Source organism: Anabrus simplex, chromosome 1 (assembly GCF_040414725.1).
Source record: "Anabrus simplex isolate iqAnaSimp1 chromosome 1, ASM4041472v1, whole genome shotgun sequence".
NCBI classification, from domain to species: Eukaryota; Metazoa; Arthropoda; class Insecta; order Orthoptera; family Tettigoniidae; genus Anabrus; species Anabrus simplex.
The window spans coordinates 1171826918-1171839058 of NC_090265.1; the positions used below are offsets into that span (position 1 = coordinate 1171826918).

A 12141-nucleotide genomic window follows, 5' to 3' on the forward strand; every position below is an offset into this window, starting at 1 on the left:
TCTCTTTATTTTTAAAAGAGATTATCAATACCACTTCATGTCTGTAACATGTTAAGTTTTCGAGATATATTGTAGAAATGCTCAGGGATTATGTGTACAAATTTTGGTTGGCAGCTATGCCCAAACGTACACGCATAATCTCGCTGCTGTAGAATGCCATGGTTACGGCAGTTCATTTCCTTATCCAGTTCCGAGAGCAGAGGTAGTGTGGCGCCAATATCTCCATAACGGTCGGTTTTAGGGCCTTAAAACATGGTTGTCGGGCCCGTAGGATTTACCGAGATTTGTTCTTTGGGTCAAGGGGCTTAAAATGAGCTTAGTCTCGTCGTTGCACGACAAATTCGATATTTCGCCTATATTAGCCTATTATTTTGATATCTCCCCCGTCGCCCCCGCCCCTCGAATTATTTTGCAAATAAAATATAGCCCATAAAATAAAAATAAATGTCGTATGGCTTTTAGTGCCGGGATATCCCAGGACGGGTTCGGCTCGCCAGGTGCAGGTCTTTCTATTTGACTCCCGTAGGCGACCTGCGCGTCGTAATGAGGATGAAATGATGATGAAGACAACACATACACCCAGCCCCCGTGCCATTGGAATTAACCATTTAAGGTTAAAATCCCCGACCCGGCCGGGAATCGAACCCGGGACCCTCTGAACCGAAGGCCAGTACGCTGACCGTTCAGCCAACGAGTCGGACAATATAGCCCATGTATCTCAGGGATAATGTATATTTACATTAAAAAAGGATTTTTAGAATCGGTCCAGTAGTTTCTGAGATTACCCTCCAGATATACACAAACTAACAAAATTCGCGCTCTCTCTTTATTATATGCCGCGCTGAGTGGCTCAGACGATGGAGGCGCTGGCCTTCTGACCCCAACTTGGCATGTTCGATCCTGGCTCAGTCCGGTGATATTTGAAGGTGCTCAAATACGTCAGCCTCGTGTCGGTAGATTTACTGGCACGTAAAAGAACTCCTGCGGGACTAAATTCCGGCACCTCGGCGTCTCCGAAGACCGAAAAAGTAGTTAGTGGGACGTAAAAGCAAATAGCATTATTATTATTATTATTATTATTATTATTATTATTATTATTATCATCTTTATTATATTAGTATAGGATAAAGGAGTCGGACTGATTTTGTCTTTTTATGATTAGATAAAAAGCACGTTGAACGAGGTGTGCTTGAATGACGAGCATTCTAATGTTTCCGTGTCATCGCACTCCACGTCAACCTGCCAAAGTAATGAAGTTTTCTACGTGGACTGACGTTCATGATGCTCCTATTTCAACAGATGAGCTGGAAAGATATTTAAAGCAAAATTGTGGAATGGAAGAAGATGGATATAGCGTCCTATTGGAGAATAAATGGGCAAAACTATTCAAAATTTCACCAGATCGCTAAGAAAGTAATATGAATGCAAGCATCAAGTTCAGCTTCAGAGATAAATTTCAGTTCAGCGGGCTTCATTCTCTTCTACAACCAGACGATTGCTGATGCTCTTCTTTTCATTCACAGTAATTCCATTCCACCACAATTAACAATGACCAATAAACTACTCACACTAAGTAAAAGCTATGTTCAGGTTTGTTTGTGTTGTTGGCATATTGCACGTCATTTCTGTTTGTATTTTATTTTGAGGTAAACGCGAATGAAGTCCTATGAATATGCTTCGTGTTATTTATAGATTCATTTTCAGTTAACTTGGTGTCAATTGCAGACGAATATTAGTTTATAATACAGTTTCTGTTTGTTTTCAATTATTATTATTATTATTATTATTGTTGTTATTATTATTATTATTATTATTATTATTATTATTATTATTATTATTATTACAGTGCAGGAGAAATCTCTACCGTTTAATTTCCAAATGCGATTAGCCTACTTTAAAATATGTTATTAGCGTACGGGAATTCGTAGAGAGAATGATCCGAATAGTAGTGTGACGTGAACATTTCGTTGTGCACGGCGCACATGTTATTGTGGAGAAGTACTGAAGGTTATTCTACTGGGTCCGCCCAGTGCGGTGGACTGCGGTGGGCTCTATGAGCCCAATGCTGTGGGCCAGTACGCTGCCGCGTCAGAAGAGAAGAGAATGGCACTGCACGGGCTGGGCTGCCGGAGCCCGTGGGTTTGAAGTGCTGCGTGGTGGATCTGGCTGCAGGACTCTGACTCAAACTAGGCACACTAGACGTGGAGAACTGACGTAACAATAGGTGGTAATTGGTATCCCAATGACAATACTTTTTGTAGTAGACAAGTAGTGCGAGAAAAGTGGTGTGCTGCTGGTCTGCTACTGTATCAGCTGAACATGAACAGAACGGGGATCGTAGTTCTTGGATTTATGGAAGTGCTGAGGGAAACAACCATGATGAAATTTCATTCTTGCGATTGCTCTGATGAATTGGCGCGAGTAGGGACGCTTCTGGTGCCAAAGTACTGTACTTTCGGAATATACTGTAGTTCCACATGAGCACATGATTTCGTTACATTAACTTTCAAATCGAATTAGCCATATTTTACAAACACTGTCACGGCAAAACACTTATTTCCGTAGTCTAGTTAGTATAGTCTGACAGTGTATTTCGGCCATTCCTAGATTTGGGCGTTTAAAGACATACTGGTGTTGCAGCTGAAACTGATCTGGGAGCCAAGTGAGGAGGTTAATTGAGCACGGGAGCGAATGTGTTCCACCGTTTCTGGCAAGTACCACAATATGGTAGTGTAAAGGCGAAGGACGTCCACCGTACTCAACGCCATGAGCACTAGTATAACTCCAAGCTTAGGATAGAATTGTAATACTGAAGTGGAGAATAGCAAAATGATTTGTGACAGAAATTTACTAACGGGAGATTCTTTTACAATGTACACTTCATTGAAAAGTAAATAAAACAGACAAAATTGTATAACTTTGTGATAATTTGACTCTTTTAGAGTAATAGAAACATGGATGATGAATATGCGAGTTTGTAACGCTAACGAAGATTCTCGATTGTTGTCTCTTTTTCCCTATTTCTATTGGTAAAAGAATTTCAAATGGTCTAGTGTTTCTGATGTATTAAGGTTGTCCTTGGACTTTGTCTTCAGACTCAACGAGTCAACGTGGGAATATGTCTACCTTACAATTGTACTTCTGAGGATGTCCATATTTTGGCCGAAAGTTCCCTACCTCAAGGAGTAGAGCTACTGAAGGTGCGGTCCCCGCATAACCGCTACAACTTCTGGGATGATGCCGTTTTCTGGACGCTTGTGTGAGTATTATTTAATACAAGATGTACTTATAATCTGAAGTAAGCACGTTAATTTATTTTAATCTTATTCGTAACAAAGACTTGAAAGAAAAATGTTTAGGTAATTGTTAACACTTAATGTAAATTATAAGTGATTAAGGTATTTAATCGACCGAAACTGTCCGAAACACAGTCAGCGCCTGATTTCAGTGTGCTTCCTGACCGTTAAATTTTGACTCATATCTTTGTTCATACCAAAATAACAGCAATAATAGCAATATGGGACAATATAACAAGAAATTTACTTAATAACAGTATCAAACAACATAACCAGAAAGTTAATTAATGGTAATACCAAAGTATAGTTGGAAAGTTACTTAATAGTAATATGGAACAGCATAACAGGAAGGTTATTAAATGTGACATAAGAACAACACAGCAGGGAAGTTACTAAATAACTATATGAAATTACATGATAGGGAAGGTCAATATTAACAATATCTAACAAAATTACAGGAAAATAATTTGTCAACAATGTGGAACAAAATAGGAAATTCAATCAATAGCAAGCAATATGGAGGAAGTAGAGAATTTACTTAACCACAATGAACAACATAAAAAGGACTGTTGCTTGAGCGAAATAAAGAACAAAACAGATAAGTTACTTTACAACAGTAAGGAACAAAATAAAATGGAATAAAATTACAAGGAAGATAATGGCAATTTCGATAATTATTAAAATTGAACTTAGTTAATGACAGTATGGAAAAAAAATACAGCAATAGTACAAAAGTTACTTAACAAAAATGTACTTATCTATCACCGTGGCCTTGGTTTACCTTAGTGATGGCTTCCCACCAAGTTCAACTCCCGGCTCTATCACGAATTTAAGACCGGCTTGAATCAGTGGAAAGGGGGAAAATATACGAAAGAAAATGACCTACCACTTACCCTTTTAATGATTTACCTGACGGCATTGACGTGACATTTTCCAAATTTTATAACAGGGTGATAGATTTTGTTGCGCCCAAAGCTTTAAATTCGGACCATGACCCCACTATCCTCAATATTTCATGGGGACGCCTAAACAAACCATCTCGTCCGAACATTCGTGAAAACTTGGGCTATCACAAATTCAGCTCTCATGTGGATAACAATTTACATACATGTGACATTCGCACCTGGGATGACGTCGACAAGGCTGTTGAGCATCTTACTCGTAAAATGTCCAACGCCAGGAGTCACATCCAGGAGGTCGCACGAAATTCTCTTCAGGTCACACGTCCACAATCTGACGAAGAAATATGTGATCTTCTGAAGGATTTGATCAAAATTAAAAACCGCTATTGGAAGAGATGGCAACTTATTATGACCCATGTGGCCGGGCAGAATACAAAGACCTTTCTCAGGCCGTCCGCTAACGTTTGCTGGAATCCAAGATTGAGAAATGAGAACAGCTCTGTTACACTCTTTCGGAAAACGAGTCAGACCGCAATTTTTGGCGGGTCACTCGGAATTTGACTTGACCACGAGAAGCCCGACGTGCAATTCATGGCCGTCAGGGGCTCGTCTTTTCTCCTCTGGAGAGAGCTGAGGCCTTCGTTGATTCGACGGAGAGTCAGTGTATTGTCCACAATGAGAAGGCTACAGAACGACTGGTAGCCCGCAAGGCCTTAGCTTTCGGACTAAATAGAACGCCGCTTTACGATATGATTGATATCACACTTGTGGAGGTCCGCAGGGTATCAAAGGACTTAGTGAGAATAAGTCTCCTGGAGCTGATGGGATAACTGTCAGGGAGCTCAAGTCTTTCCCCTATCGAACTCTGGTGTTCCTTTGCAGCCATCTTTACAGCCTGTCTCTCACTGGGCTATTTCCCAGCAGCTTGGAAGACCACCAAGATCTGCGTGCTTCCAAAGCCGGGCAGAGACAGGTTGTTTCCTCAGCTCGCTTTCACACATCTCGAAAGTTTTCGAGAGAGTTATTCTCCAACAAATCATTGTTTACCTAGCTTCCAATAACATATTGCGACCGGAGCAGTTCGGTTTCCGGTCCAAACGATCAGCAACACTAGCAGTTTTGCGCCTCGTCCAATATGTTACGGGGTCTTTCAGTATATGGCGTTACGTGCTGTAGGAATGTTTCGACATCAAAAAGGCTTTTGACACCGTCTGGCATTATTATTATTATTATTATTATTATTATTATTATTATTATTATTATTATTATTATTATTATTATTATTATTGGAACTTGCAAAATGCCACCCTATTTGGTCAAAATGGTACAATCTCAAGACATAGGCAATTTTTGTCACTTGCGAAGGTGAACAATCCACCCCTAGGCAGCTCCTTGCGTGTGTGCCTCAGGGTTGAGCCCTCTCACCTATCTTATTCGCCCAATACGTGAATGATCTCATACGGTAGCGAGAATTGAAATTCAACAGTTTGCAAATGTCATCGCAGTTTATACCGCTCAAAGACTACATTGTGATGCTACTGCAAAACTTCAAGCCTGGATACACGTTTTTATACTGATGTAACTAGAAGAAAGTAAAAATCAATCTGGAAAAACACAGGCAACCCTCTTTAGTAGAAAGGTACGGAGATTTCGTCAGCTCAAACTTCGCCACAGGACCCTACCATGGTTGAAAACGGTAAAGTACCTTGGGCTGAAACTTGACCGTGTGTTAACCTGGAGAAGGAATATTGTTACAGCGAGCTAGCGCTAGAGTGACAGCTTTGCGTCCTCTGCTACACAATAAGCGTCTCAGTGTCGTTATTAAGAGGACTCTGTATCTCACTTGCATACGTTCCATCTTACTCTACGGCTGTGAGGCCTGGTGTTATATACAAAGACGCCCATGCAGCGAGTTCAGGTGTTTCAAAACAAGGTAATGAGGCGCATGACGAGTTCACCACGGTACAAGTCCTACCTCAGTTTCCACCGGGAACTTAAGATCCCATTTGTCACACAAAATATTCTGAAACTTGTTCGTCTTGACGAAATCTCGGATCTCTCAAACCCAGTAAACATACAGTGAGTCAAAGTGAAACTCATACACCACTGTATCTAGTATGTGTTTATGAATAGAAATGCGGACAATAATTTATGTTCGCATTTTATGCGTGGAACAATAAAGATATGCCTTGAATTATTAAGTCACCACAGGCTAGTTAGCGTATCCCTCAACTTAGCAAGATATAATAGGTTCTTTGTCTATATGTTGCTGGGGCACGTCAAAATGAAACTCATACAGTGCTATATGGGCAGATAAAAGGGCGGTATAAATGCTGTATGTTTGTGTTTCGACACTACATTCAGTTTGTTGTGGAAAGTTGTAAAGTACGGACAATCTCCCGTGCTATCATGGAGCGACAAAGAGGACAATCTTCGTAAGAAGAAAGAGAAATGATGATTTTTTCACTATAAGAGAAGAAAAACATTTAGAGAAATTGGTAAACTTGTAATCAGGAGTCTTGCAACTGTACAATGCCTCATAAATGAATTTAAAAGTACACGTAGCATTGAAAATAAACACAAAGTGAGTGGGAGAAAAATGTTCAACCTCAGGGAGGAACGTTGGATAGTAAGACAAATGAAGAAAATCCAGTGATTAGTGCTCCGAAACTGGCTGTGATGGCTGAGGAACATACTAATAAGAGAGCTATTCGACTTATCCTAAGGAAAAGTAACAGGCATGGACGAATAGCTAGGAATAAAACATTTGTTAGCAAGATTAATAGGAAGAAAACGTTGAGCTTCGTTAAGGAGTATGTAGAAAAAGATTTTGACTTCCGGAAGACCGTTATTTCTGCAAATGAAAGCAAATGCAATCTCTTCGGATGAGATGGAAAGGTAAATGCCTGGAGGAAACCAAATGAGGAGTTGAAACCTAGCAATCTACGCCCAAGTATCAAACATGGTGGAGGTAGCGTAACTGTCTGGGGTTCATGTTAGCTAGTGGACCAGGAGAATTGAATTTTATTGATGAGACCATGAATAAACATGTGTATCTAAATATACTAAAGGAAAATTTACGACCTAGTGCTCAAAATCTTGGAATACTTGATCGATTTAAGTATTACCAAGACAACGACCCGAAGCGAAAAACTCATATAGTACGGATGTGGCTGCTGCATTATTGCCCAAAGTAAACTCGAGACGTCTCCACAGTCACCAGACTTAAATGTGATAGAAAATATATGGCGCTCGTTGGCTGAACGGTCAGCGTACTGGCCTTCGATTCAGAGGGTCCCGGGTTCGATTCCCGGCCGGGTCGGGGATTTTAACCTTAATTGGTTAATTCCAATGGCACGGGGGCTGGGCGTATGTATTGTCATCATCATTTCATCCTCATCATGACGAGCAGGTCTCCTACGGGCGTCAAATAGATAGACCTGCAACTGGCGAGTCGAACCCGTTCTGGGATATCCCGGCACTAAAAGCCATACGACATTTCATTTCATTGCGAAAAGTTGGTACAATCTATACCTAACAGTTTAAGAGCCATGACAAGTACTAAAGGGTATCTTACAAAGTATTGACTGTTAAAAACATTGTGTTATTAGAGATCGTTCAGGAACTGCTTGAAGGTGTATGAGTTTTACTTTGACCTGTTTCATGCATATTTAAGAATAATGTATTAATTTTCTTTCTAAGTATAAGAAATAGGAGTTGATTTAGTTTGTACCCTAGTAGAGAAATGTGTATTTGTTGAACCAGAACCAAGAATAAAATAAAGTAATATGTATTTTTTGTTGTTGAATCCAAATAAACAAGCTCTCCTCTAGTGTATGAGTTTCACTTTGACTCACTGTATGGGGTCATCGCCCTGCTGAAAAGGGTCCTCAGGACCAAGAAGCCCACTACTCGTTTCAAGTATCGTGGCCCTTGGCTCCTGTACACCAAAACTTAAGTTTCGGTCTTTTCTAAATTAATTAATCGCCATTCACAAATTGCTACAAAATTCTGTGTCTAATGAAGACCGAACCTCTTGCAAGTTGTCAACTACCCACCGATGAGGGGCTTTAAGTTGTGACCTGCACAACACCAGCAGGACAGAGTGATTTTTCTCCTTTCAATGTAGTAACCAAGCGATTTTTTCTGTCTCATCAGGTAAACTCCGGAAACCAATCAATAAAATGGTATTTTTGCTCTGGGGCTGCCATCTACTCGATACCTTGAAAAAAAGTGGAACGGGATGTTCTCATTTCCAGAAAACGCTGTAGCGTGGGGAAGCGATTGCTTTTAATCCCTTTCACGAGCATTCAAGAAGAGATTTTCTACTTCAGATCCACGTATAGGCTGTAGTTGACTCCTAGCATAGCAGACACCTGTACAGGCACCACATCGACGCACACACACGTTAAGGGTCCTCCACATCACCTAGTAGTCAACTGAACATAGCAACAGTACAGCACAGACACGTTGGGGGAGAGGTTCACTAGTGTAGAGTCTTATCAGCCCAAACGGAGGGTGGTTTGCAGTTTGTAGTGTGCTGGTCTGTACAGTAAACGTGCCAACGAAAGGTGCGTCCCACTACTTTAGAGGCTGACGCATATGGAGTAGTGTTTGCCCTTAAGTTTTGTCAACAAGAGGCTCACGCCAGCTTTCAGTGCTTCCTTCTGGGTTCTGTTCTCCTTGTGATTATAAAATTCGAAATACTGTATTGGGTAACTTAAACGAGAAAGATAAAGTGAACATGAGGGATGTGCTGGAATGGTATAGACTATAGGATATTCCGCTTCTTGTGGGATACTTCACATGGAAAGTATTCCAACAGGGATGCGAAGAATAATGCCTACAAAACTTTATTCCAAATATACAAGGAACTTGAATTTGAAGCAACCGTTGCTTCAGTGAGGAAGAAACTGGGAGAGATGAAATATTCCTTCAAAAGGGAATTCGTCTCTGCTGCACAAGTCGTGTTGAGATGGCCGTTCTGAAATATACTGAGGGATGCTTGCTTTTTTGGTTGGCTGGTGTGGAGGACCTTTTACTAAACAATACCACACACTCTCGCTCGCTCTCCCTACATGGCCCAAGAACTTTGCATGGAACAACACCGTTGTTTTTTTTACAAGATGTTTTACGTCGCACCGACACACATAGGTCTTATGGCGACGTTGGGATAGGAAAGGCCTAAGAGTGGAAAGGAAGCGGTTGTGGCCTTAATTAAGGTACAGCCCCAGCATTTTCCTGGTGTGAAAATGGGAAACCAAGGAAAACCATCTTCAGGGCTGCCGACAGTGGGGTTAGAACCCACTATCTTCCGGATGCAAGCTCGCAGCCGCGCGCCCAAAACCGCACGGCCAACTCGCCCGGTACAATGCAGATATTTGCTCACAAAATCGCACTTCTAAAGAAACAGAAGACAGAGGTATTATGACAAACAGGACATATCAGGTAATGCAATTAATCCGAATTGTTGTTGCTTCACAAGGGCTAACATGGGAAGGAAGCGGCCAGGCCATATTTATATCAGGTACATTCTGACATGTACCTGGAGAATAAGAAAAACGCTCTGAAAACTATTTCTACGATGGTCGAGAGTTAGATTTTAACCCACTTCTCTACTATATTATGTCACCTGAAACTGTAGGAGGATACTGTTGTGGAGAGTATTACACGTTACTTACTGGTTTAAAGGAGATGGATGCATTTTTGTGAAACTACTAGTCAGGAAATAGTAAGGTACTTAAAGTTCCTCTTTCTTGTCACCCTCGGTTCGTTAAAAACATTTAAAGATTATTTCAAGAGCTTGTTTATATTTTATATTGTTTTGCGTAAACACAGATATTTAGTAGCAGTACAAAACCATGTTCTATTCTATGTTTTCACAATTTTCTTGCTTTTCAGAGGCGTGTCAGTTTTCGTCTTCTTGATGCTGGTATTTGGTACAGCATATGACCTCTACCTCGATCACACGTGAGTACATGACATTTAACTACTTACTAAGATTGTTACAAAATCTAAACCCTTATAACAATGACCTCTCTTAATGTAGCTCAGACTCCCTGAGAAAACAACGTAATTCAGCTTGGGTGGTTCCATTCCGAGACATAGTTAGGGTTGCCATTCATCGGGCATTCATCCTGGTTTTTTGTCATTTTTCCGTATATCCAGCAGGAATATATTTAAATTATTCAGCATTAAATGGTAATATTCATATTTTGAAAATATTGAAAATAACAGAAATATTAAACGGGCCATGGCATATGACGCTTCGCCAAACAGGCAACTACATAGCATGGTGCGATGGTAGAATATTCCTGTTCGGGAATTAACCGGCATCTGAGGTCTTAGTCCATAATTCATTTGAGTGCTTCCTATGGACTGAACTTTAAAATGTTAAATACATACCTTTTGATAAAATCTTTCCTTGTCTGTAGCATCTGCAAAACAAAGATGACATCCTCTCCACTCCGTTACTGCAATAGGCCCGAGGCTTGCTTAAAACGTTCCGAGTTTGCTCGATGAAAATTCTGTGAAGCAGGATGCTATACTATTTACACATAGTTCCAAGGATAATCTCTCCTCTAATGGGTTAGGAGCCGTCGGTGGATTTTTAGTCACCTGAATATATCCAAGACGCCAACTCCTGTTCAATAGAAACTGGTACCCCAACTCCTAGGACCACTTAGCCGTTGCCCATGGTTCACGAAGGAGGAAGTGACTACAGCAACCACACCACGAGCCATATTTAAACATTTTTTGAAAATTATATTTATTTTCAACCTGGATATTCAACATAAGAAAGCGACTGGCTCATAAAAGAAATCACAGCTTTTTCATATTAGTCAGTGTCCGAAGTGCTCGAAATTACACAGATCTTCCCTATTCACTTTTGCGTGATTCTACAGTGGTTGGTACGTTGTATGCTGTGTACATATGAGGAGATGTGCATTGGTACAACACCCACTTCTGCCTGAGTCAGAGGAATTAACTCCGATCCAGAAAGAAAGAAAGAAAGAAAGAAAAAGTCGCTCAATGTTATTGTTACTTTTGGTAAACCCACACCACTGCTTAACAGGAGCTAAATTTCGATCTAGACTAGAAATGCTAATATATTTCAGAACATTGCAAAACGTATCAAAATGTTTAGTCATTCTGCATCACCCGACTTCGTTCAACTGCACTCCATTACTTTTGTTCTGGACTTATTTATTTTCATTTGTACACCTCACCCAAGGCTCTGTCCATACCAGATCTTCTTCAGTGTCAGACAGAATAACGATATCATCAGCAAATCTCAGGGTTTTGATTTCCCCAACTTGGATTGTGATTCCGTTTCCAAATTCCTCTTTGACTTCTTTTACTGCCTGTTCTGTATAAACATTGAAAAGGAGGGGTGGGGTGTAAACTGCAACCTTGTCACACTTTTTTATGGATCTGCCTCTGTTTCAAAGTTATCGATTTTTATCACTGAAGACTGATTTATATACAAATTGTAGACCATTCTTCGTTCTTGGTACCTGATCCCGATCACCTTCAGAATTTCAATCTACATTATCAAATGCCTTTTCAAAATCTACGAACGCCATGTATGTATGCGTGTCCTTCTTAATTCGATCCTCTAAGATCAGACGTAAAGTCAGGATTTCTTCACGTGTTCCAACATTTCTTCTGAAGCCAAACTGATCTTCTCAAAACTCAGTTTCAGCTTGCCATTCCATTCTTCCGTAAATAATACGTGTTAACATTCTGCTGGCGTGTGATACTAAACTAATGTTGCGGAAGTTTTCGCACTTGACAGCACCGGCTTTCTTGGGAACAGGTATAACAACATTCTGCCGCAAATCTGATGGCACTTCTCCTGTCTCGTACATGTTACACACTAGATGGAATAACCTCGTCATGCTGGTTTCTCCTAAGGCAGTCATTAATTCTGAGGGAATGTC

General features: G+C 40.5%; 1 protein-coding gene across 1 annotated transcript in view; it reads left to right on the forward strand.

Annotated features, from left to right (window-relative positions):
• Window positions 1-12141, forward strand: part of LOC136877240 (nose resistant to fluoxetine protein 6) — a 344726-nt gene that overhangs the window by 236570 nt on the left and 96015 nt on the right. Inside the window, exons 3-4 of the mRNA XM_067151103.2 lie at window positions 3096-3259; window positions 10100-10168. Coding sequence (XP_067007204.2) covers window positions 3096-3259; window positions 10100-10168 — 233 coding nt within the window. The remainder of the gene's footprint in view (window positions 1-3095; window positions 3260-10099; window positions 10169-12141) is intronic.